This window comes from Camelus bactrianus, chromosome 13 (genome assembly GCF_048773025.1).
Source record: "Camelus bactrianus isolate YW-2024 breed Bactrian camel chromosome 13, ASM4877302v1, whole genome shotgun sequence".
In the NCBI taxonomy this organism is placed as follows: Eukaryota; Metazoa; Chordata; class Mammalia; order Artiodactyla; family Camelidae; genus Camelus; species Camelus bactrianus.
In genome coordinates, this window is record NC_133551.1 from 74,993,623 (window position 1) to 75,020,649 (window position 27,027).

A 27,027-nucleotide genomic window follows, 5' to 3' on the forward strand; every position below is an offset into this window, starting at 1 on the left:
CTCTCTCAACTATTTCACAGCAATTAAGGAATTAAAGGTCGGCAGCAAACCCACTTCCTCCTGGACTGATTAGTCCCGTGGAAAGCCAAGCAGATCCGCTTTGTGAGAAATAACTGCTGAACAGTTCAGTGTGGATTCTTTGGGGAAACTGAACTTAATACGGCATTATACTGACAATTAGGTCTAATTTTATGTAGAAAAACGCACAACAAAATGAGGGGGTTAACACTGTAGTTTTACCTGCTGATGCTGTCTGTTGGAGAATAAATTTTGAATCGTTCTTTTTCCCTCCCCCCCCCAAAAATGAAGGGGTTAAGTACAATATGAGAGTCTGGGTGTCACACCAGAGGAAGGGCTAGGCTGCCCTGCAGGACGTGGGCGTGTAGGGAAGGGGGGACGTGAGGAGTCTTAGGGTTTCCCAAGTTTGTTTCCCACAGGCTCCTGTGGAAAAGATGACGGTATTTAGCCGTCTGTCTCATATTTTGGAAAGAGGAAGAAGTCACGGAGCATTCTGAAACTCAAGCTAACAGACAATGCTAATACATCTGAAATGTCACCGTAAGGCACGTGGACGTGTCATTCGCTACACGTCCCCCGGGAGCTCCGCCGGCTGTGTCTGTCCCGCGGTGGCGGGCCGGACAGCCACACCTGCGCTGCCTTCAGCAGCAACTGCTAACCCTCCTGGCTCTCTGTCACCTGAGCAGGGGCCCAGCCCCAGAGCGGTCCTGCCTGCCGCCCTCTGGGCAGATGCAACTCACTGAATGAGCTTTGCTGCCTGTTGGCTTCTGCAAGAATGGGTTCAGGGTAACATCTCACATCCCATTGAAGTTCTGAGACTCAACAGTCATTCACAGCCCCCCCCCCAAGATTTAACAAATCTTTTAGAAAATTTCAAGCAAAAGGGATGCTATCCTGGTCTCCACCAGCATCCTAGGTGCTGAAATAACGTAGACCTCTGCCAAGCTTTGTAGCATTAAAAATTAGAAATGGGAAAACAAAGATATGGAGATTAAAGGACTGTGAACGCCAGACACAAAGTGACGGATAAAAGCGGCTCCTCCATAAGTAACGGATGTAAGAAGGCAAAGGGAGGGGAGACACCACAGCCGCTTGCTTAGAATTTGTTTCCATAAGTGGAACATTAGGATTCTTGTACAGAGAAGAAATTATTGATACGTGTGTTCCCTTAAGGAAGGCTTCTCAAGAGGCCCATTCCGGATTTAATAATAATCCGTATTCTTCCCCTGAAATGGCAACCGAGTCTCTGATTTCCCTATCACCGCCGCAGATACATGAGTCATTAGGCTGCAGACCAGCGGCAGTTCACTTTATCACATGCCACCTCGAATATTTAATAAAATAAATTCTAAATAATCACTTCGTGAAGAGTCAACATTTCTCGCACTTTTGTAATAAATGTCTACCCCTTGCGTTCAAGATAAAACTGCACATAAATTGTGGCAGCAAAGATGAAGGGACAGTCCCCGGGTCTCTCGTGCTGTCGTGGGAAGACTTAAACGTGAACGAAGGACATCCGCACCCTCCCCACGGCCTCTGCCCTAGGGGAACACTGTCACATCAGACTCGTCCAGGCTGCTTTCAAAGCACTTCACGCTTCAAGATGCACGTAGTTCTGCGTTCTCTCTTCCATGAGATCCTGATCCTTAACCCACCTGGTCTCAGCAAGGCCACGTGCCTTTGGCTCAGCTGTCCCTGGACAAGGGAGCTCAGGGCACACGATCAGGACTTGCCTGCACTCTTGGCAGAGCCAGGGCTCGTGGGAGAGACAGGTCGCTGCCCAGCTTCTACTTCAAAGCTTCTCTTTGCAAGAGACGTCGCCTAGTTTTTTGAGACAGAAGACAATTACCCTACACCACGTGGAATAACCTGTACTGCCACTAGAAGTCAAGAGAAAGAAGAGACCCTGTCCGTCAACAGATGACTGGATAAATAAGTTGTGATACACAGACACACAGACACACACACACACACACACACTGGAATAGTACTCAGCCGTAAGAAAGAATGAAATAATGCCATTAACTGCAACATGGTTGGACCTCGAGATGATCATACTAAGTGAAGTAAGTCAGACAAAGAAAGACAAATACCATATGATATCACTTATATGTGGAATCTAAAAAAAATGATACAGATTTTATTTACCAACCAAAAATATAGAAAAAAATATAGAAAAAAAACTATGATTACCACAGGGGAAAGGTGGGGGAGGGATAAATGAGGAGTTTGGGATTAACGGATACACACTACTATACATAAAATAGACAAACAACAAGGACCTATTTATAGCACAGGGAGCTGTATTCAATTTCTTGTAATAACCTATAATGAGAAATAATCCGAAAAAAGATATATGTGTTTGTATGTGTATAACTGAATTGCTTTGCTGTGCGCCTGAAACTAACATTGAAAACCAACTACACTTCAATAACAAATAAAATTTATCTAGGGAGAAGATGGCGGAGTAGAAGGACGCTCGCAGGTCACCCTCTCCCACAAATACACCAAGACCCACATCTACAGACCCACTCAGCCAACCAGAGCACCTGTGGAACTCCGACAGAACATCGCTCTCTTCAAAACATAAGGACGCCAAAAATCTGGTAGGAGAAAAGGAAAAAAGAAAGAACAAAAGGCAAAGCAGCGCGGGACGGGTCCCGCGAGGAGGGAGCGGCAAAGGAGGACTGGCGCTCTCTTTCTGGGTCTCCCCTCTCCAACTGAGAGGCCAGCGGGACGGAGGGGGAGCCTCTGAGGCTCGGATCTGTACAGAGCAGCCCTTGACTAACAGAACTAAGTTAAACGGGCACAGAGCGTCCCCCCGACACCCAGCCTGAGACGCGGGCCGGCAGCCGCGGGCAGGGCCAGGCTGCCCAAGCCGGGCGGAGGACGAAGTGGCTGCACGGAGGCAGCCCCCGGGGAACGCAAGGGGCTGCGCGCCGTGGCTGTGGGTGCACAGGGCAGAACAACCTGGGCCCTCCATAAAACAGCAAGGTTGATGTGCTCTCGGGGGAAGGGTGCACACCCCCATCTCTGAAAACCCGCGGAAAGTTTTCGGGGGAAGAGAGGCGGGGCTCAGGCACAGCCGCCATATCCTCCGCGCTGAGCACTCAGGCGGGGGGGGGGGGGGGGGGGGGGGGGGGGACGAAACCTGCATCCGCACCGAAGGGCTTAGCAGCCTCAAAGGCCAGACTGAGACTGGCCTGCAGCCTGGGGCAGATAGGATCCTTCCATCCTGGTCCCTCAGAAAACTTGCTCCACAAAGACAAACAAGGAGCTGGGTTTTGGCTCGGAGCAGGGACAGGGCTGTCCCTCGGTCTTCCCCGAGCCCACCCGCGGAGCGCCGACCAGGGCGGAGCGCGCAGCCGCACAAAGAGAGCGGAACTACCGGCGGCGCAGGTAGAGCGAGAGCGCCCCCCCCCCCCCCCCCCCCCCCCCCCCCGCCTTTCAGGCAGGAACACAGCCCCTGACCGAGGTGCTGGGAGGGGGCACGACCCGCCCTCCTACCCGGCCAGTCTGCAACGTCTGACTGCGGCATCCGGAGGGGCAGCGACCCGCCCGCCCACAGCAGAGAGCTGCACCTGACCCAGTGTTAGGAGGAGGCGCGATCGGCTTGCCGACAGGTGCTGGGAGCAGCACAGAAGAGGGCGCCAACGGAGGGCCTCTGAAAACAGCAAGCTGAGCTTCTAAAACAGGACGAAGACAGAAAGACTTCACATTAAAAGCACACAGACTCCAGGAGAACACCGACAAACCACCCCCCCCCTTTTTTTTAAATCTGTTTTTACCTGTTCTATTTTCTATTACTCTCTTAATCTTTACTTCTTAATTCATTTCTATTTCTCTTGGGTTTTGATGTCCTGCTATTGATTAGACACAGGTTTCAAATACATCTATTCATCTCCCCACCCCCTTTTTTTTGTAAAGGTTTTAAAAGGACGTCTCAACCCGATTAATACTCTGCTTCAACTCACTCTTCTATTATTCATTATACACTGTTTTCAAACCCTATTTCTCCCTTCTTTTAAAATTCTTTCTCTCTCTCTCTTATTTTTTTTTTCTTTTTTTCCTAAGTTCTATTCCTAAATAGGCATCAGATAGATAAAATCCTTAAGGACCAAAATAAACAACTGATACTCCATAAACCACAGTGCCAGAGAGGTATGAGCAAGATGAAGAAGCAGAAAAACCTTTCCCAATTAAAAGAACAAGAGAAATCCCCTGAAAGAAAGATCAACGAAATAGACATCGATAGCCTACTAGATCAAGATTTCAAAAAAGGAGTGATCGAATTGCTGAAGGAATTAAAAGAGATAGTGTTTAGAGATATAAAATATGTCAAAAATGAAATTGAAGCTATAAAGAAGAGCCAAGTAGAATGGGTAAACTCATTGACAGAGATGAGGAATGATCTAATAGCTGTGCAAAGCCGACTAGATAATGCAGAGGAACAAATTAGTGATCTAGAAGACAGGGCAATAGAAAGCACCCATTCAGAAGAACTACAAGAGAAGCAAATAAAAAATAATGAAAATAGCATAAGGGACCTATGGGATAATATAAAGCGTCCCAATCTTTGCATAATAGGGGTCCCAGAAGGAGAAGAAAGATCAAAGGGGATTGAAAAGGTTTTTGAAGAAATCATGACTGAAAACTTCCCAAACTTAAAGAAGGAATCAGATATCCAAGTACAGGAAGCTCAGAGGGTCCCAAACAGGAAGAACCCAAATAGACCCACACCAAGACATCTCATAATCAAGATGGCCAGAGTCAAGGATAAAGAAATGATTCTAAAGGCAGCAAGAGAAAAGCAAAGAGTAAGTTACAAGGGAACCCCCATAAGGCTCTCAGCTGATTTCTCTACACAAACACTACAGGCCAGAAGGGAGTGGCAAGATATATTCAAAGCCCTGAATGAAAAAAAGATGCAGCCTAGGATCTTTTATCCAGCAAGGCTATCCTTGAGGATAGAAGGAGAAATAAAGAGTTTCACAGACAAAAAAAAGCTGCAGGAGTTTAGCAACACTAAACCCATGCTAAAAGAAATATTGAAAGGGCTATTCTAAATAGAAAAGCAGCAGGATGCTACAGAAATGAGAAACACACAACTGGAAAGGTGATAACTCATGAATTACAAATAAAGTAAACATGAAATTATAAAAGAAGACATACAAATCACTGAGAGTGGGAGAGGGAGGCAGGGAAATATAGAATATTTTTTTCTTTCTTTTTTAAATTTTGTTAACAGTAGGATGGGTTTGAGATCATGTTACTATCAGTTTAATAAAAACAGTTATAGTAATGGGCTGATAGATTTACAAAAAAGGGTAACCACAAGCCAAAAATTTACAAAGGAGTCACAAAAATTAAATAAAATCCATGATAATACAAAGGAAAATTACCAAACCACAAAAGGAAGAAGAAAGGAACAAAGAGGATATACCAATTCAACTGCAAAGATAAGTTCAAAATGGCAATAAACACACATCTATCATTAATTACTGTAAATGTTAATGGACTAAATGCTCCAGTCAAAAGACACAGAGTGGCAGACTGGATAATAAAGCAAGAACCTTCAATATGCTGCATACAAGAGACCCACTTTAGGGAGAAGGACACATATAGATTGAGAGTGAAAGGATGGAAAAGGATATTCCATGCAAATGGAAAAGCCAAAAAAGCAGGTGTGGCAGTACTGATTTCAGACAAAATAGACTTTAAAACAAAGGCCATAAAGAAAGATAAAGAAGGACATTTTATAATGATTAAAGGAGTGATACAAGATGAGGATATTACACTCGTTAATATGTATGCACCAAATATAGGAGCACCTAAGTACATACAAGAATTACTAACAGAGATAAAGGGGGATATTGATGGGAATACAATCATAGTTGGAAATTTTAACACTGCATTAACATCACTAGACAGATCTTCCAGACAGAAAATAAACAAGGCAACAGAGAAATTAAATACTACAATAGGAAAACTAGATTTGGTGGGTATTTTCAGAGCATTACACCCCCCAAAAATAGGATATACATTCTTTTCAAGTGCACATGGAACATTTTCCAGGATTGATCATGTACTTGGGCACAAAAGAAACCTCAACAATTTTAAGAAGATAGAAATTATCTCAAGCATCTTTACTGACCACAATGCCATGAAACTGGAAATTAACAACAGAGAAACAAAGGAGAAAAAAAGGAAAGCATGGAGATTAAACAATATGTTATTGAAAAAACAATGGATCAATGAGGAAATCAAAGCTGAAATTACAAAATACCTTGAGACAAATGATAATGAAAGCACAACCACTCAAAACCTATGGGACACAGCAAAGGCAGTGCTAAGAGGGAAGTTTATAGCGATACAGGCCTTCCTCAAAAAAGAAGAACAATCTCAAATAAACAATTTAACCCACCACCTGAATGAATTAGAAAAAGAAGAACAAAAAGCCCCAAGAAGCAACAGAAGGAAGGAAATAATAAAGATCAGAGAAGAATTAAATACAATAGAGATTAACAAGACCATAGAAAAAATCAACCAAACCAAAAGCTGGTTTTTTGAAAAAGTAAATAAAATCGACAAACCTCTGGCCAAACTCACAAAGAAGAAAAAAGAGAGCACAAATTAGCAAAATAAGAAAGGAAAATGGAGAAATTACAACAAACAAAATAGAAATACAGAATATCATACAAGAATATTATGAAAAATTATATGGAACCAAACTGGATAACCTAGAGGAGATGGACAAGTTTCTGGAAACATACTGTCCACCAAAACTGAATCAAGAAGAATCTGAACACTTGAACAATCCGATCACTAGAAAGGAAATAGAAATAGCAATTAAAAACCTCCCTACAAATAAAAGTCCAGGACCGGACGGCTTCACCGGGGAATTCTACCAAACATACAAAGAAGAACTCATACCAGTCCTTCTCAAACTCTTCCAGATGATTGAAAAGGAGGGAATACTCCCAAACTCATTCTATGAAGCCACCATCACCCTGATACCAAAACCAGGCAAAGACACTACAAAAAAAGAGAATTATAGGCCAATATCACTGATGAACATAGACGCCAAAATCCTCACCAAAATTTTAGCAAATAGAATCCAACAACACATAAAAAAGATTATACATCATGACCAAGTGGGGTTCATCCCAGGGACACAAGGCTGGTTCAACATACACAAATCAATCAGTGTAATACATCACATCAACAAGAGAAAGGACAAAAACCACATGATCATCTCAATCGATGCAGAAAAAGCATTTGATAAAATTCAACACCCATTTATGATAAAAACTCTCGCCAAAGTGGGTATAGAGGGAACATATCTCAACATAATAAAAGCTATATATGACAAACCTACAGCCAGCATAGTACTCAACGGTGAAAAACTCAAAAGCTTCCCACTAAAATCTGGGACAAGACAAGGATGCCCACTATCACCACTCCTATTCAACATAGTCCTGGAAGTCCTAGCCACAGCAATCAGGCAAGAGAAAGAAATAAAAGGGATCCAAATTGGAAAAGAAGAGGTAAAAGTGTCATTATATGCTGATGACATGTTACTATATATAGAAAACCCTAAAAGGTCCACACAAAAGCTACTAGAGCTGATCGAAGAATTCAGCAAGGTAGCAGGTTACAAAATTAACGTTCAAAAATCAGTTGCATTTCTTTACACTAACGATAAATCAACAGAAGAAGAAAGTAAAGAAACAATCCCCTTTAAAATAGCACCCAAAGTAATAAAATATCTGGGAATAAATCTAACCAAGGAGGTGAAAGAATTATACACAGAAAACTATAAACCACTGATGAAGGAAATTAAAGAAGACTTTAAAAAATGGAAAGATATTCCATGCTCTTGGATTGGAAGAATCAATATTGTTAAAATGGTCACACTGCCCAAGGCAATCTACAGATTTAATGCAATCCCTATCCAATTACCCAGGACATATTTCACAGAACTAGAACAAATCATAATAAAATTCATATGGAACCATCAAAGACCTAGAATTGCCAAAGAGTTACTGAAGAGAAAGAAAGAGGCTGGAGGAATAACTCTCCCAGACTTCAGACAATACTATAGAGCTACAGTCATCAAGACAGCATGGTATTGGTACCAAAACAGACATATAGACCAAAGGAACAGAATAGAGAGCCCAGAAATGAACCCACAAACTTTTGGTCAACTCATCTTTGACAAAGGAGGCAAGAATATACATTGGAATAAAGACAGTCTCTTCAGCAAATGGTGTTGGGAAAACTGGACAGCAGCATGTAAAACAATGAAGCTAGAACACTCCCTTACACCATATACAAAAATCAACTCAAAATGGATTAAAGACTTAAACATAAGACAAGATACAATAAACCTCCTAGAGGAAAACATAGGCAAAACATTATCTGACATACATCTCAAAAATTTTCTCCTAGAAGAAATAAAAGCAAGAATAAACAAATGGGACCTAATGAAACTTAGACAAGCTTCTGCACAGCAAAGGAAACCAGAAGTAAAACAAGAAGAAAACCTACGGAATGGGAGAAAATTTTTGCAAGTGAAACCGACAAAGGCTTGATCTCCAGAATATATAAGCAGCTCATACGACTCAATAAGAAAAAAATAAACAACCCAATCCAAAAATGGGCAGAAGACCTAAACAAGCAATTCTCCAAGGAAGACATACAAATGATCAAAAGCACATGAAAAAATGCTCAATATCACTAATTATCAGAGAAATGCAAATCAAAACTACAATGAGGTATCACCTCACACCAGTCAGAATGGCCGTCATTCAAAAATCCACAAATGACAAATGCTGGAGAGGCTGTGGAGAAAGGGGAACCCTCCTACACTGCTGGTGGGAATGCAGTTTGGTGCAGCCACTATGGAAAACAGTGTGGAGATTCCTCAAAAGACTAGGAATAGACTTACCATATGACCCAGGAATCCCACTCCTGGGCTTGTATCCAGAAGGAAATCTACTTCAGGATGACACCTGCACCCCAATGTTCATAGCAGCACTATTTACAATAGCCAAAACATGGAAACAGCCTAAATGTCCATCAACAGGTGACTGGATAAAGAAGATGTGGTATATTTATACAATGGAATACTACTCAGACATAAAAACCGACAACATAATGCCATTTGCAGCAACATGGATGCTCCTGGAGAATGTCATTCTAAGTGAAGTAAGCCAGAAAGAGAAAGAAAAATACCATATGAGATCGCTCATATGTGGAATCTAACAAACAAAAACAAAAACAAACAAACAAAAACAAAGCGTAAATAAAGGACAGAAATAGACTCACAGACAGAGAATACAGACTTGTGGTTACCAGCGGGGTGGAGGGTGGGAAGGGATAGACTGGGATTTCAAAATTGTAGAATAGACTACACTGTATAGCACAGGGAAATATACACAAAATGTTATGATAACTCACAGAAAAAAAAATGTGACAATGAGTGTGTATATGTCCATGAATAACTGAAAAATTGTGCTGAACACTGGAATTTGACACAACATTGTAAAATGATTATAAATCAATAAAAAATGTTAAAAAAATTTATCTAAAAAAAGAAGAGACTCTAACTTCACCAATACAAACACAGCTAACAACACTAATGTGACATTAGCATGTTGTGCAGAAAAGTGTTAATTCCTTGCAGAATTAGAGGCTGAGTGTAAACATAATCAGGTTGCAAACACGTGTTCCAGGACATACCGGTGCTCAGATTTAAGTCCGTAAGAGGGCAAGTCCTTGATCACCCCCCACCAATCTCTCACCAGTGCCCGTAACACCCTATTCCTTCTAGAACGTGCTCCATAACCTAGAACAGGGCAGGAAACTACATCCATGGTCCAAATCCGGCCCTTAGCTTGTCCTTGTCAATAAAGTTTTATTGGAACACAGTCACACTCATTCCTTCACTATAGTCTATGGCTGCTTTCGCACTGTAAGAGCTGTGATGGAGACCTCTGACTCACAAAACTGAAATTATTTACAGATTTCCCTGCTACCCGGAAGCAAAGCATTTCTGTGAAATCTTTCCTAAGTTGAAAAGGTGTAGAGAGAAGGAGCAATCACCTTAGACACATCTTGCTAACAGAGGCACAGAATAAACGGAGATAAAGCACAGGGGCCCACAGACACAGGTCACAGCTCTGGGGGCTGGATGCTGCGATGCTGAGTGTGGCTCCCGGGGAAGGAGCGTGGTGATGTCCCTCTCCCTGCTCGGCATGCTGCTGCCTCTGCCATGACGGCTGCAAAACAAACTATACAAATGCTATTTTCCCCTTTTTTCATAAAAGTGAAAATTGTCTTTGGATTCCTTTTGGTTAGCAAAAACAGGTGCTAACGTAGGTCTTTTTCATAAAAGCGACAGGGTGTAAATCGAACTTTTGAAAAGAAAGGGACCCCTGTACTGTCCAGCCCTTCACAGAAGAAATCCATCATTTCATCCATTCATCCAAAAAGTGTTTATTGGGCCCCAGGTGTGGACCAGGGGCCACGCCAAGCGCTGGGCTACACTGAGGCCAGCGAAGCAACGCGAGGGTGGGGCTGCTTGTGCCGCTCGGTCGTCGCCAGCCAGTCCGCACGCTCTGCTTCCAGGAGCCTGCTGTTCTCTCCCCTCCACGGCCAAGGGAAGAACAAGGAACAACAGGCTCAAACCACAGCATCAGAGACTTCAGTGAGATATTTGTAAAAGATGCTAGAAGCCAAGTAATGAATTACTGGACTAACTTTGTAAAATTTTCCTTTGGACTTTTTAAAGATAAGATTAAAAAAAAACCCAACTGCCCAGGACGGAGCCACCAAGGGAGGACCCCACCAGCAGCAAGAGGATGGGGCGTGTCAGTCCTTTCCAAATGCATGTGCCTGTGAATCACAGGGGGTGGCGGGGTGGGGTCACACCAAAAGGCAGACCTGGATTCGGTAGATCCAGGGTGAGACTTGAGAGTGTGCCCTTCCAGTGGGCTCCCAGGTGGGCTGAGACTGCTGGCCAATGGACCACATGGCAGAGAGCAAGCAGCAATGTGACCACACGTGTCTGGTGGGTTTCAGCTTTTGCCAGAATGAGAAGTGAGTGTTTTGCAACAGGAAGTAAAGGCAGAGCCCGAAGGGCACAAAGCATTAACAAGTGTTGGAATTAAGATGAGCAAAAAGGAGATGCGAGGTCGTTTCATCTCTCCAGGAGGAAAACTCAAGAAGCAGGAAAGTGCTTTTTCAAGAAATCACCTGCTTCCTATCTATGGTTCCAGCGGGCAAGCGGCGGGCAAGCAGAGGGCAACTCAGCAGCCAGAAACCCCAACAGATGCGCACAAGACACCAGGCAACCAGAGCCAGGCGCCATCGAAGCGGCCCCTCCCCAGCAGCTGCATGAATAGCTCCATCTTTCATTGACGCGGTGGTACCTCCCTCTGCGCTCCTCCTGGGAGCACAAAAGCCCTTCATCTCACCTTTCTCCCACGGTTTTTGCTGGCCTGTGGGAAGCGGACAGACAAACTGATGTGGGTCTGGTTAGTCCGCAAGCCACATGCCTTCCCTGCATCGGTGTCCACTCAAGAGGGCCAGGTGTGACTCTTCTGGGACAAGGCCCGAGAGTCACGCCCTCTGAGCACGGACAGCACACCCCCCGGAGACATGCCGTAGCCACCAATGACAAGAGTAAACTTCCCCAGCAATGTTAGGGAATTGAAAGATGGGGAAAAGATCAATAATTTACTATTCAGTCAAGCGAAGGCCAGAGATAGTCCCTACCCAATGCAAACGACCAGATCTGGCCACTTACCGGAGGTGGGGTGGCGGGCAGGCTATATTTTACTTTCTTAAAAGGCATCCCTGGCTTCCAGACCAGGCCGTAAATTATGTTCACAAGATCAAGGCTGGGTGGCCTGGTAACGCCTAGCTCTGGCCTGCTGTATGTTGAGGCCCAAGTAGAGAACGGCCCTTGGTGAATTTTGACAGAGGTGTTCAACGGTTTCCGCTGTAATTGAATACGCTAAAATTTCCATTCATGTCCTCGTGGGCTAATCTGCAATGATGTTAAGGGGCTGTTATGATAATAATGAAACACAAGCCCAGCATACCAAGTTGGCATTCTGCCGCTGCACCTTCACAGGGAGTTTCTAGCTCGATAAGGCTCAAATCAAGTTTAAAAAGGACAATTGCAAAATATTTTACATGCTGTAATCTACCAGAGATAGAAGGAAAGCAGAAACTGCAAACACTTTCCCTTCAGAGTCTTCCCGGCATCTCTCTCGCGAACAAGCTGCTTTCCAAACACCCTGGCAGGAGGCCTGGCTTCCTCGAGGTAGCAGCCTCTATCTAAGGGCATGGTCTACCTTCTAGTGTAGTCCTAGTGATGGGCACCCAGGACTCACTTCTCAGAATGAGATGATGCAGGGAGAGGGTTGGCGCAGGACCAGGTGCTCAGTAGCTGTTCACTAAATAACGCCGTCCTTCCTGTTGGCTGCGGCGGGGGTGGGGGTGCAGGGAGGGAGCCTTAAGAAGGAGAAGCAAGGGCAGAACCCTGCCCAGATCTCTGTGAGCTAGCAGAAGGTGAGGATAGTGCGGCTTGTGCCACACTTTCAAAACGTAGCTAGCTTACGTTATTTATTAGTTAAAAATTTAATTTCATGAATTGGGTAGGGATGTGTCACCAGGGATGCTGAGTAATTAGAAATTAAGGAAGGACTACGGATTTGAATTCCTGAATTGATTCCACCAAAACACATCCAGGTAACAGGAAATTAAGTTTTAACGTGTTTGCGTGCCAGCAGATCGCTGCACAAAAATTCGGATGATTAAAAGTCAGAAGAGAGCACCGGGAGATGTGCTGTGCTGCCGCTAAACAGACCGGCTCCCTGCCCTGGAGACCATCGCGAGACCAGAGCACCTCGACCTCAGCACGCAGCACCAGACAGGAGGGGCGGCTAAGATCGGAGATGGAAGACCTGGGTTTAAGTCTCAGACGTGCAACCAGCGGGGATAAAAAATACCTGCCGTGGCCGAACGGCAGTGGGGGTGAGGCTCAGATGAGGGGGTGCCTGTGAAGGCAGGCGGTCCTGCAGCACGTCCCACTGCTCAGAACAAGTTCCCGTGGGTGACGGACCCAGACTCTGTCCTCGGAGAGGGAAACAAGTTTGTTCTGACACCCCACTCCTCTGTGGTGACCATATCAAAATGATCAATTTCACATTCCTGTCAGTTTCTCAAGCAGGATGCTCTGTCTTGCTTGCCTCTCTCTATCCTGAGCTTAACAGGTCACCTAGCATCTGGGTGCCACACAGAGGCTTTCTAGTATCTAGAAAATGCTAGGTACTTAATCTATGTTTATTGAACTGGAGAGAGCTCTTATGAAGTCCAAGAGAACACTCCCTCAACAAAGGTACAGACGGAGAGCTACAGCATTTAAAGACAGGGACTAACTTCTCCAAGCTGCAGAAGATGGGGCGAGATGCCCTGGAAGGTTCAGAAGTTACAAGGCTAACACAGTCTTGGCGTAGACGTGGGAAAGACAGGTTCTGAGCAAGGAACACCTTATACGGTGTAGACCAGTGGGTGCATGGAGAGTCTGAAGAGAGATGGGGTGATATAATCCATCCGCAGACCAAAGCCACACCATCGTTTACGAAGACCAAAAAATCTGTATTCTATTGAAAAACACAGAGTGGCGATGCGCAGACTCACTCACTGTCTTTCTGCCCCTCAGCTGTTTCATCAGCCGACTCGCTTCCTCCTTATCTATTCATTGCTGTTTTCCAAACTTGATTTGGGCACAATGCATGTTTGGGGCTGGCGATTTTAAATATTTCCCATCGGCTGCACGCAAGATACCTATTTATCTTACGGCTGCAAGCAGAGCTGAAATGATCTGGTATCGCCACGAGGCAGACAGCTATTTCATGCCCTGTTAATTCCTAATGCGGTAACTACAATATCGTTCCTACATTTAAAAGAGGTGTTTTTCTTCTTCTTCTTAATATGTGGCCTAAGTGTCCAAATAAAGAGCATCACTTCTAATGAGGCCAAGTCCAAAAACACAACCTTGCCCGCCGCTGCTGCCACGTTCAAGACGGGCTTCAGGTGTTCCAGCAGTTAGTGGAAAAGTCGAAGCAGCTTTTCATTCTCTTAGGCAGCACCAACAGGTCAGCAAAACTAAACTCTCTCTTCACTGCTGAAAATTCCAGTCAGAGGCGATGGCTGGCATTCCCACCGGGCAGATGGTCCAGGCCAGCAGGTACCCATCCACCTGGGAACAGGCACAGCAGGGAAGGATGCCTTTGCTCCTGCTGAGCCGACAGCCTCTGTGCAATGGCCACCCATTGGTTCCAAAGGCAGGATGTCCACGACAAGGCACGCCTTATGATCAGAGCAGGGAGAGCTTCATCCCCAGGGGGCTGAGGGTGGGGAGAAGGGAGAGCATCTGCTCTGCAAAGGGCTGGGAGAGATACCCACATGTCACAGTTCTGGCCACCTACTGCTTTAAATCATGTTAGCTCTTTTTCAGCAGCCTCTGTCTCTGCCCTTCACTAGCTCCCATCCCTGCTCAGGTACTGTCTAGTCCCCATCAGTATCTAGTTCTCAGTGCCTTTGTCATTTCTGAAGACCAAGTCTGCCTTAGGCACCCCTCCTATGTGTTCCACACGGGGCCGGGTAATGCTTCTCTCCCAGCCCCTATGACCGCACATGAGAGTTGCCTGCTTGATTTTTTGGTCTCTGCAAGATCGAGAGTGTTCTTTTTGGCATCAATGCATCCTCAGTACCTCTCGCAAGGCTGGTGGATAGAAAGCACTGAGAGCGGGCTGATGAATGAAGGGCACGTGGTGGACTTCATCTGAAAAACGACAAACCCTGCCTTATGCCCAGGACAGGTGCTCACACTGTAGAACCAGGCAGATCTAGGCTCACTTCCCAGCTCCACACTGATTTGTGGAGGGACATGGGGAAAGAGAAACCCTCTCAAGGCTCCATCTCTACCTGTGAAATGGGCACAACAATGTGTACCTGGCAAGGATGTTCTGAGAAGGATTGGATGAGACAGTGTACATGGTGCATAGGAGATTCGAAAGCCTATGGCTGCTGCTGTGGGAACGCAGCAGCGAAGGTGTCAGGAGGTAGACAGCCTGGATTCTGAGACACCCGGCACTTCCGGGAGAGCCAGCACGCGTGCGGACACAGCAGAAGACAGCCCTGCAAGTTCCTGGGGCCAGAGAAAAGCACCAGAAATTGAAAAGTACTCTGCCAGCTCAGCCCAAAGAACACCTTAGGCAGACTTCACCCCGCTCGTCCCCCCGCGGCTCGGCGATCCCGGAGGCACGGGGAGCTTAAGGTCTGCCTGCCTGCTCTCCCACCCCCAGGGCTCCTCTCCCCATTCCAGGCCCCAGGGAAGCAGGCGTAAATCTACCTGGGGGGCAGGACCCGCTCCAGGCCTGCTGAGATCTCATCTCATGAAATGTTGACACCACAACCACTTTCCTCTTCCTCTCTGCCAACCTTTGTCATCCCTGGAAACCTTATCGAGCTGCCTTCTCCTTGGCTTACAGACAAGACAACTAATCGTGGACCTAACAGCTCATCAGCTTCAAAAGCGGCCGCCCCCTTCCTGTGCCTGGATGAGAAAATCAATGTGTCTTTGAGAAGCTGTGTGTACCAAGGGCCCCAGCCTCCGAGAACAAAAGAAGCCAGACCGCTGAGCAGTCCCACGAACGGGCTGGAAGTCTTCCTGGCCTGAGGGAAGGCTTACAGCAAGTGATATGGTAAACGGCGGATCTTTACATGCCCTTGAACTGAGGAAACCGGAGTGGGCGGCAGAAAATCACAGCCCCAAGACCCTGAGCAGGACGCCCTGCCTCACCCCGCAGTTGGGGCGGCCGCTGGCACGTGCCTGGCATATCGGCACCGAGTCAGTGGGAACCACCTGACTGAATCTGCTGAAGGAGGAAGCAGGGTCCAAACTGGGAAGCCCCCTCCTCCTATGAGATGCAAAACCCCATAGATATCTGCCTTGCAGTTTCCCAGAGGGGAAGGACGACCTGCCCACTGTCGCCTGCATGACCACTGGACTCCCCGCCACTGGTCCCATGTCAGTGACACCCACGATCCGACCCAAGTCTAAGAGCTCAGCTTGCAGCCCGTCTCAGCTAGGAGAAGCGTCATTGTTATTAGGTGTTTAGGTCACTCCCGCCCACTCTGAACTCCCAGCGCACGTCTTAAAAGCTCAGGCTTCTGTACATTGCAGCACGGCTAATGACTTTCAGATGTGAATCTGGCCACCTCCTCAGTTTAATGGTGAGTCCGTGGGGCAGAGAACTTGGCTCCTATTTTCTCTGTAGACACCACAGGGCCCTGCACAGAGTAGGGCCACAGTCAACGTTTGCTGATTGGCTCTACGGGACAACTCCCTAGGCTCAGTGCGAGAGGCCACCACACCTCACACCCACCGGAGGCGGAGGGGGCTCACTCTCACAGAACCTGGAAGCACACTCCTTGTGTTGCCGACAAGGCTTCTCTGAGCCCGCCTCCCGTTCCTACTGCCCCAGTGCCACTCATGCCCAGAAAGTTACGGAAACCCCTCACCACCTAAAGCACCCTCCTCCTTGGTGGTCTGAGGGTCCGGGCGGCCCCCGCACACGCGTCTACACAGGAGACTGCAAGAGAGCGAGCTGCAAATTACTCCTAACATAAATGTGGCCTAAAAATCACCATAAATCACTCTGACTCCATCCGGTGACATTTCTAATTTATAACACGAGGGGAAAGAATGAACACTGTGGCTTTTTTCCCTGGGCTTTGGCTGCCGCTAAGGGAGGATTCCACCCCGCTGTCACTTACAACCAGAAGTTCCTGATTTACACAGCACTGACATGAAGTGTACCAGAGGCTCGCGGGCACAGGGGCCAAGGGCCGTGGTCTGGGTGTGGCTCCCCACAGACCCTGGCAGTCCTGGTGTGAGTGTCCCCTCCCCTCTCCTCACTTTTGAACCATTCCTCCACTGAGGGAAGTAAGAACAAACCACACCTCCCTCAGGTCCCTGTAACGATGGCTAATCTGTTTGCACAAGCACTAGTCACCATCTGAGAGCTGGGTCCGGAGCAGCACATGCGGGGAATCTGCATTTAATGTCTTGTGTGGTCGCTCACACCGCGCTGTGCAAACACCGAGCACAGGAGAACGCAGGGGACTGGGGTTTTCTCCAATCTGGGCTTTTCTGTGTTCATCATCATAAAGCATTGTTATTAGGTGTTTAAAAAAAAAAAACGCAAAAGCATAAAACACAAGTTAGCTCTCTCCGGAGGGTAATATAGTAAAAGCCATTGGATGCTATTTTTAACAGCCATAAAAGCACGTGATTAATACAGAAAAAGTCATGATGACAAAGTGCGTCACAAAGCACGTCAGTGTGGAGGGTGAGCCGTTGAACTCGAGTGGGTCCTGGTGATCAATCCTGGCATGTTTGCTAGAGGACCGGACCCCGCACACCAGTGAACTCCAGGAGCCCCCTCTCTGACCAGTCTGAAATACCAGGTGGTCACAGCCAGCTTCTCCGCTCCTGGCCCATGACAGCGGCTGCCAGCAACCAGGGGAAGATCCCTTTCAAGGATCAGCCGGAAAAGCAGACGAGTGGGTGCTCACTGACCCAGAGTCCTCTCTCTACCACTGTGACAGCCGGCTCGGGCCTCAAGCAAGGGGAAGAGGAGAGGGGTGGGGGTGTGTGGGGATGTCTCCGTGGCTGCCCAAGGCTGAGAGCACGTGGCGTCACAGCAAAATAGCCAGGAAGCCAGACTGCACCCCGTCATCCCCCAGGACCCAAGCTGATGTCGGCACCACCTCTAGAGATGCTTCGTGCAGCGCCCACCTCCACCCCAGCCCCACAACACGCCTGGTTATCCTGAGGCTGCAGCATCCAGAGGGAAACGGAAGGGTTTGTCAGGAGAGGGTTCTGGTCGGGGCTCACCAGCCCCGACCACCCCAGGTGGGAGATGCCTTACACAGCTCCCCCTCTCCCCTCGCACCTGCAAACTCTCAAGGCACCAGAGGCTCCCTGTGACAAACACAGTGCGTGATTCTGCGGGAACCCTGCCAATCCCAGCTGTACACCAACGACCCCCGAGAAACGGGAGCGCTTTAGTCGGTAGAAAGAAAGAAAAAGAAAGAAAGAAAGAAAGAAAAACAACAGACAGGGTCTTGGCAACCAATAACACTTTTGACAGAGGCGACTGGCCTCAAATGACTCCAAAAGCAATTGCACCCTCCGCAGCCCGGAAACAACATTTGTGGAACACGAGCGTCTTTTCCGCTCTTTACCTCTACTCCCTGGACCTTCAGTTTCATGTGGTCCTCTCTGGTCGTTTTCCCATCTTTCCTCTTTTTCCAGCAATACCCATCTTTCCTGTATTTCACTTTCTTCCTGTTGTAGAGTATCATTGAGCCATTCTGTGGTCTGGAAACAACAAATGGTTAAGTTACCAAGAGAACCAAGCAGAAGAAAAAAATTTATGAAGAAAGATCGCGTAGCCCAGTAAAAGTCTCTACAGAAAAGCAATATTCCACATTTGCTGGAACATAATTTTTCACCTTTTATTGCAGCTCCCTGGATTAACCGTGTTTTATGGCCAGCCAAAATTTGCTTGTGGATTTGGTACCTAATGAATTAAATGTGTCAATGATGGTCTTAAAAAACATCCCTGTAGTAATATCCACCATCTAATCAGGATATACGACTGGGGGCCTGAGCTCCGCACCGAAAAGTAGGAAAAACAGAAAGGAAAGCAAAAGAGGCAGGGCCGGGGGTGGGGGTGGGGGGTTGTGGCAGGCTGCAGTATCTTATCTCTTGTAGAAAGATTTTCTACACATCTTTTAATCCATCACCCAACACTAGGAAATAAATAAGTTTAACGCAGACACTAGATGACTATGTTAAGAGCAGACCGATGGAGGAACTAGTCGCTGAGGCCAAACGTTCTTGATTCATTGCCTGTGTTTAGACGAGCGCGGGATACGGAGGAGCCGCTGTGGCCCTTCTTCTCCAGCAAGCTGAGGGCCTGATTCCCTCCCACCTGGGCTTCTGCTGTCAGAGGGCTCAGCACCGCCAGGTGAACTTGTTTATTCGGTCCACGACCACCGTACCTTAGGAAAACAGGTGCCTGTTTGCTACATGCTAAAGGTGGGGTGGCGGTCCTTGTGCCGCTTAGCAAAGAACAAGAGAACCTAGACTCTGCCTCAGAGACGCCGAGCGTCAACCGCAGAGCAGGAGGCTCGCGCTCGTCCCGGGAGCTGTTTCGCTCTGGAGAAAACAGGCGGACAAAGAGCTAAGCTCCTCTGGCAGCTGAGGGCGAGCGCTGAGGCGGGCTGCTTCCGGGATCAAGCCGCGGGAGGCGCGCGCGCGCAGCCCGGCCTTCAAGCAAGACCTCCCAGGCAGCTCCAGCCCGTGGCCCGCCCGGCCCGGCCCGGCCCGGCCCGGCCCGGCCGGCTCCGCGTCGCTGTGCGCCTGAAGGCTCGGCGCAGGAAAGGGAACGGCAAGGGGCCCGCGCCCCGCGAGGCCTGCCCCCGCAGGCTGTGCCAGCGCCCTCCCAGCCCGGCCGAGACAGCGCCTGACCCTGGCAAGGCAGAGCAAGTGGCCCTGCAAGGCCGCCGCAGAGCTGAGGGAGGAGGCAGCCCGCCTTCCCCGCGGCTGGGGCAGGAGCCTCCATCCTGTCCTCTTTCCCTTTGAACTGCGGGCCCTTTCACAACTGGGCACACAATGTCGCTGGCTATTGATGTCTTACTATTCTGGTGTCTGTAGGGGAAAGAAAATCACTCCGGGGTGACAGCAGCTAATTGTAGTCCCCACCCAGCCGGGCTGTGTCATTCAGCAGCAAGGTGGTGACTAAACAGCACTTCCGTTGGAAATTACAGACTTTCAACAGCGCCTCCCAACACTTCATTTTTTGCCGATCACGACGCAATTGGTTTGTGTCAGTGCTGGTTTCCTCCCTGAGTCTGCGTGACTAAAACAATCGGGAAACAGCTCCTGCGCTTGTCACAACCTGTCACCTGCCGGTATCTGTCTCTCGCACTTACAAGTCCGCGTTGGAAACCTCACCGTGCTCTTCCGTTTCTGAATGGCAGGTAGGCTCGAATACAGGCCCAGCTGTGCCAGCCTCTTTCCACTTCAGCCCCCGGTGCTCGCCCCCGATCTTCAGAGCACTGTGAGCCCTCGCACTTCCTGAAAGATCTACCAGAAGGGCCCCGAAGTCCAAGAGCTGCGCTTAAGCCACTGCCCAAGGAAAAAGCTAAGGAATACATCCGATCAAGCAGACGGGCTCTGGTTGACTCGCCTCCTCCAAACAGGAATGAAGACACAATGGGAGGGTAGCAGGGACCCCCTAGGTCCTAGAAAACTCATCTGTGAAAAGGACCCGACGTTAGCGCAGCCCTGCTTCTCATGAGCTAAGGCAGGAACAGTGATTTGCTCTTTCCCTTTCTAAACAGGATCCACGAACCCCAGCAGTGTCTCCAGGCCGATTGTCCCCAGATTGTATCTGGTGTGACCCAGAGAGAACGGATCCCCCCCAGACACTGTCACGTCCACAGTCAGAATCACAGCTGCACCCACCGAAGGAAACCCGTCTTCCTCTGGTGACCGCCCTCTGCATTCTGGGAGTGCGGGACACCCTGTCATCCGACACTTTTAGCAGGACATAATCCCACAGGGACCCGAAGTGTCCAACTTAAATGGCTTTAATACACGGAGTCGTCATTTTAACTTGCAGTGATGAGCAACCTAGTAGTGTTTAATCCACTACTCTGATTTTCTTGTGACTTGCTCCGCTCTGCATGATGGTGGAAGGCCCCTCTCTCCATGGTCCATGGGTCCTAAGAATGGCCCAGGGAAAGCCAGATGGGCTGCAGAGGGGCCCACGTGCCCCACAGTCGAAGGAAGGGAGGCTGCAGTGCCATCCCAGGATACAACTGAGAGCAAGCAGAGCTGGTGGGAGGGCTCCGAGGAAGGTCGGGGGCGGGAGGGGTGCTGGAGCACTGCCCTGGGAAGAACGAGAGCGGGGTTAGACCCCCAGAGAGGGGGCCAGTCAGAGGAGAGCTTTAGTAAGTGTCACGACAGCACAAAAGGTAGCACCCATCTGAGAAAAGCAAAGAAGTGGGGAGTTGAGGACAGAGGGTGACAGTGACTGCAAGGAGGAGGCACGAAGTCCTGCTGTGTGACAGTGTCACCAACTCCCAGTTAGTGCCGGCGCTGGGAGGAGCACTCCACATGTAGCCTAAGTCTGCATCATCTCTGTCTGTCTATGCCTGTGTCTACATCGACATCTACATCTCTGTCCACATCTATGAATATTACCTATATACCTCCATCTATGTCTACGTCTACATCTGTATCTATACCTCCATCTGTGTCTACATCTACATCTGTACCTAGGTCTATATCTGCATCTACACCCACGTCTATACCTCCATCTATGTCTACATTTAAATCTATGTCTATGTCTCCCTCCGCGTCTGTGTCTGTGTCTCCCTCCACGTCTGTGTCTGTGTCTCCCTCCACGTCTGTGTCTATGTCTACCTCTACGTCTTGGTCTACATCTCCATGTTCGTCTGGGTCTCATCTATGTCTCTATCTCCATCTGTGTCTATGTCTGCATCTACACCTATGTCTGTATCTTTATCTACATCTACCTCGACATCTCTATCTCTATCTGTCTCTTGTCTATCCTCTAAATCTTTTCATCCCCATGGCAACCCCAGGAGGTAGGTATTATTACCATCCCCAACATAAAGACGAGGCAATCAAGACTTTTGAGCCAGAAAGTGAGCAGAGTTCAGCCTTACTCCTGACTTCAGAGCCTCCTCCAAGGCACAGGCTGCGGGGCCAGTTCGGGTTTGAATCTCACTTCTGCTCTACTGGCTGAGTGGACTTTGACTCCCTGAAAGCACCCCTCACTCAGTGGACGGGGATTTGGTGGGTGGATTCCTAGCTTCCTTATGTCCTAGTCCAGCTGGGATACCACTGAGGCCATCCCAGACCGCCTTGCCCCATGGTTAGGATAACTGGGTGCTTTAGACGGTCTCCCGGAGCAGAAGGTGCAGGTGCCCACAGTGGTGACTTGCTGGGGGAAAGTACCCTTTATTTGTACTCCTCCCTTTCCTCTCTTGCTTTCATACTCCCCTGCTGGTGTCTCCTGGGACCACTTCTCAAATAAACTTCTTGTACTAAAATCCTCATCTCAGGCTCTCCTTCTGAGAGAAGCCAGGCTAAGGCTGACGGTCTAAGGAGCCTCAGGAAAATAATCTGAGACCTCCACTGCAGCAGTGAGAGGACCTTCGAGGCAAGAAGGTGAACAACCAGGGGCTTCATTCTACCCAGGGAAGTTTCTAGCCAAGACATCTTTTCATCTAAGAAACTAATAGCTAGCAAAACCAGTAACGCCCAGTGCAATGTGGTAAAAAAAGATCATGGATCAGTGGAAAATAGTGCTGCAAATTATAAAAGTAAAGAAACAGGTACAAAATTAAAACACATAATGAATAAAATATATATCCTTATATAATAGCTTATATGTGTGTGTGTGTCATATACACACACCCACATGTGCGCGCACACACACACACACAAAACAGACAGAAGGAATGATGGAAGACTTCACTCACTATAGAGAAAAAGAAAATTAAATACCTAGGCATAAATTTAAGAAGAAATTCCCAAAACCTAAGGAGAAAAATATCTAAAAGACACAGAAGTAGATTTCAATAAATGAAAAAGCATAACATGGTCTTGGTCAGGAAGAGTTAGGATCATAAAAACGTCAATCTTCCCAAAGCTAATTTATCAATGTAATGTAATGGCAACAAGAATCCCAACAGAATATTTTTTCTGCCTAGAAAAATTTATTATAAAATTTATTGAGAGGGATACAAACACCAAGGATAGCCAGAAAAACTCCAATAAAGAGGACCAAGTTGTAGAAGCTAGCCCTACCAGCTATCAACACGTTCTATAAGGTCTCTGTAGTTTTAAAGTATGGAACTGTCACACAGATAGCCCACGGAACAGAATAGGAAATCCAGAAATAGTCCCAATACAATAAAGGAGGTATCTCAAGTCAGTAGGGGACTGACTTTTCAATAAATGATTTTGGCCTGTGGAACAAGGACAAAACTGAATCTATCCTTCACGTCTTATAGAAGCATAAATTCCAAATGGACCAGAGATTTAAATGCAATAAATAAAATCATACATTACTCTGGAAGAAAATGCATATGAATTTCTCTAACCGGAAAGTGGAGAAAACTTTCCTAAACATGATCAAAAATCTAGCACCAGTGTGTGAAAGATAGGTACATCTGATTACATAAAAATAAAACTGCCAGACTGTTTTCCAAAATGGTTGCATGATTTTACATTCCCACTAGAAATATCTGAGGTTTGCAACGTTTCCACATCCTCCCCAACATTTGGCATTGTCTATCTCTTGGATTATTGCCACCCTAGTGGGTGTGTGGTAGGGTTTTAATTTGCATTTCCCTAATGACTAATGATGTTGAGCATCTTTTCATGTCCTTATTAGCAATTCATGTAATTTCTTTGGTGAAATGTCTATTTGAATCTTTTGCCCATTTTTAATTTAGTTGTTTGTCTTCTTCTTTTTGAGTTGTAAGAGTTATTTACATAAAATCTGGTTACAAGTTCTTTATCAGATACACGATTTGCAAATATTTTCTCTCAGTCCTCGACTTTTCTTTTTATTAATTGTTTCTTTTAAAGAGCAACAGGTTTCAATTTTAGTAAAGTTCAATTTCTCAATTTTTTTCTTTCGTGAATCATGCCTTTAGTGTCATTATCTAAGAATTTTTTGCCTAACCCAAGGTTGCAAAAATCTGCTCTTGCATTTTTTTCTAAGAAAACAATATTGACAATATTAATGATATTGAATCTTCCAATTGCTTCTGATCACAGAACATGGAATGTCTCTCCACTTATGTAAATCTTTAATTTCTCTCAGTACGACTTTGTAGTACTGGTTTTACACTTTGTAAATTAAATTTATCTAAGTAATTTATTCTTTTTGGTGCTTTTGTGAATGAAACTGCTTTCTTAATTTCATTTTTGGATTGTTCATTTCCACTATATAGAAATACATTGATTTTTGTATATTGATCTTGTATCCTATGCCCTTGCTAAATTCATTTATGAGTTCTAGTAAATTTTTTTGCAGGTTCTTTAGGACTTCTACATATATAATCAAATCACTTGTGAATAAATATTGTTTTACTTCTTTGTTTCTATTCTAGACACTTTTCATTTCTTTTTCTTGCCTTATTGCACTGGCTAGAACCTCCAATACAATGTTGAATAGAAGTGGTAAGAATAAACATCCTTATCTTGTTCTTCATGTTGGGGGAAAACATTTAGTTTCACCATTAAGTATGAGGTGAACTGTATCAAAGACTTAAACATCATGTGTTTAAAAGGAACCAACTTGAAGAAGTTCCCACTAACCAAAGACGGGACAATTTGAACATCAATAAGAATAGTAACTGCAGTGGTTTAAAACACTAAATATGTTTAAATCCATATGTTCATAAATAATCATAAAGCACACAAACAAAAAACTAATTGATTATTGTTGGAGGATGCTAGTGACCCAATGCATTATTTTGAAAATGAAAGAAAGAAAGAAACAAACAAACAAACAAACAGGGTGGGAGGAAGAATCAGGCATTGATGCTACATTCCCTGTACAAACTAGTCCTTTGAGTTAACAAACAACAAAAGAAAGGACTTTCTCTGTAAAAGTATTCCAGCCAATAAAGGAAATGAGAGAATTAAAATATCACCATTTTGAAACCCCTAGTGAATTAATGGATTATTAACAGTGGCTGATATCACAGAAGAGAAAAAACCAGATAGTATGTGTCCCTGGTGGAAGGACATTTTGCTGGAACCAAACAAGGGAACCTGAAGTCATTCAGACCACTTGCTCTAACTGCCACTTTATACGATGCGCACAGGCGGAAGAACGCAGTACGAGGGACACCACGAGGACACAGACCGCAAAATTCAGACTGCAGGAAACTCTGCAGGACCAGTGACCTGGATTCTTCAACAAATTCAATGAGAAGGACAGAATAGAGTGGGAACAGTGGGAATACATAGATTAAAAGAGACAAAGATTTCTATCAACCCGTCACAACGTGTAAACCTTACTTGGATATTGGGTCAAACGAAGCATAAAAAAATATATATGTGGCATTTGTGAAACAATTGGAGTTTTGAACAGTGATTGGATATTTAATGATGTTTAGAATTATTAATTTTTAAGATACTTGTAGTGCAGAAGTATTTTTTAAAAGTGATCATATACATATATATAGAAAGAGAGAGATTGAGTTAAATGCATATATAAGATATATGCTGAAACATTCACCAATGAAATTATATAGTCTAAGGTGTACTTCAAAATAATGTGTGTAATAAAGTGTGATGTGTGGATATAAGACTGGCTGCCAACTGGCCACAGCTGAAAGTGAAGGGTGAGTATGTGGAGTTCCTTACACTAGCCGTTCTACATTTGTTAGTATTTGAAATTTTCCATAAGAAGCAGTTTTTAAACAGAAGATGAGATGGGATTTGGGGTGAGCTCTTGGTTACATCTTCAATCTGGACTCAGCTCATTATGAGCTGTGTGACCTTCAACAAACTGCCTGATCTCTCCGAGGCGGTAGACAATGTCTGCAAGGTGCCCAGCACGCTGCCTGCCATGTAATACATGTTCTCATGAGAATAATAAACTTGGCCCCCTTTTGTTGGGTTCCCTGTGGGAAACAATGATGGAAGCTCTTGGGAAGTAATGAAATGGCACATTGTCGGATGTAACTGCAAAACCCACCCATGGGACAGCCCACCCCCAAACCCTTGGGCTCATGCATACACATCCACCACTTCAGGGAGAGATGTATTTTTCAAATTAGGTAGATAGAGGACGATTAATAATGGAAAATCAGAGGAGTGATGTGTTGAGAGGTTTTGTGTGTGGATATTAAATAGGAATTTACAGCACCACTGGGGGTTGCATCCATGCATCCAAGACTAGGTTAATCCTACAAAAGAAATGATCTGGATACTCTTTCCAGGGCCTGAGTCTAACTTTAGATCAGTGTACCCCAAACAGCTCAGGTTCATGGTCCTTCCTCCTAGAACCCCTACTTTCCCTGTCACTAACCAATCACTTCCAGGACCTTGACAACCACCTCAAATTCCATGCAGACAACTGAGATCCCGCCCACCACTCCAGCAGTCCCTGGACTTCCTCAGGTGCTAGTCTGTTGTCTGTCTGTCATCAGTCCATCCTTCTGTCCTGGTCTAGACGCAGTGGGCTTTGTGCAGTAAATTCTGTTCTGGTGGACCAGCTATTGGTCCACTGAGTTCATAAGATCTGTTCCTTGTAGCTTCCCTTGGAGAACAGTGATGTCCTCGTTTCTAATAGGACTTCATGAACAATGTCTGGGAGGCTTCTAAACAGGGAACATCTCCAAAGAATTTCCCTTTTTCCAGCTGGAACCCAAGCCCTAGGCAAGCTCCTCTCTTTCCTTCCCTCCCACCATGGGTCATGGAAGGGCCCAGCGAGAGGAAAATGCTGTTCCTGCAGTTCCAGTGGCCTTCAAGCCCTGACCCCAAATGTGAAACAGGCCCCGATGACAAGGCACAAACCGCAGTGTCCTGGAGCTGTGGGTGCTGCTCCTGAGGCAGCGCTAAATCTCCGTTCCAGTGGGCAGCTGGGAAATGAGAAGTGCCACCCTTAATTGCAGCTCACATATTTATGTACCCACACCTTTCTCTCTGATCTCTCCAGCACGAAACGACCTGATTTAGATGCACCATTACAAGTACACAGCTTGGTTCAAAATGTCAACAATGAGCATGGCAACAATTACTATGACAACAACAAGAGGCCCCGTTTATCCAGCATTTACGGCGGCGCGGCAGACACA

General features: G+C 46.3%; 1 protein-coding gene across 1 annotated transcript in view; it reads right to left on the reverse strand.

Annotated features, from left to right (window-relative positions):
• LOC105071175 (calmodulin-binding transcription activator 1) overlaps positions 1 to 27,027 on the reverse strand; it is a 567,239-nt gene that overhangs the window by 415,132 nt on the left and 125,080 nt on the right. Inside the window, exon 2 of the mRNA XM_074377511.1 lies at positions 18,349 to 18,484. Within this exon, the coding sequence (XP_074233612.1) occupies positions 18,349 to 18,468 (120 nt within the window). The 5' untranslated portion in view covers positions 18,469 to 18,484. The remainder of the gene's footprint in view (positions 1 to 18,348; positions 18,485 to 27,027) is intronic.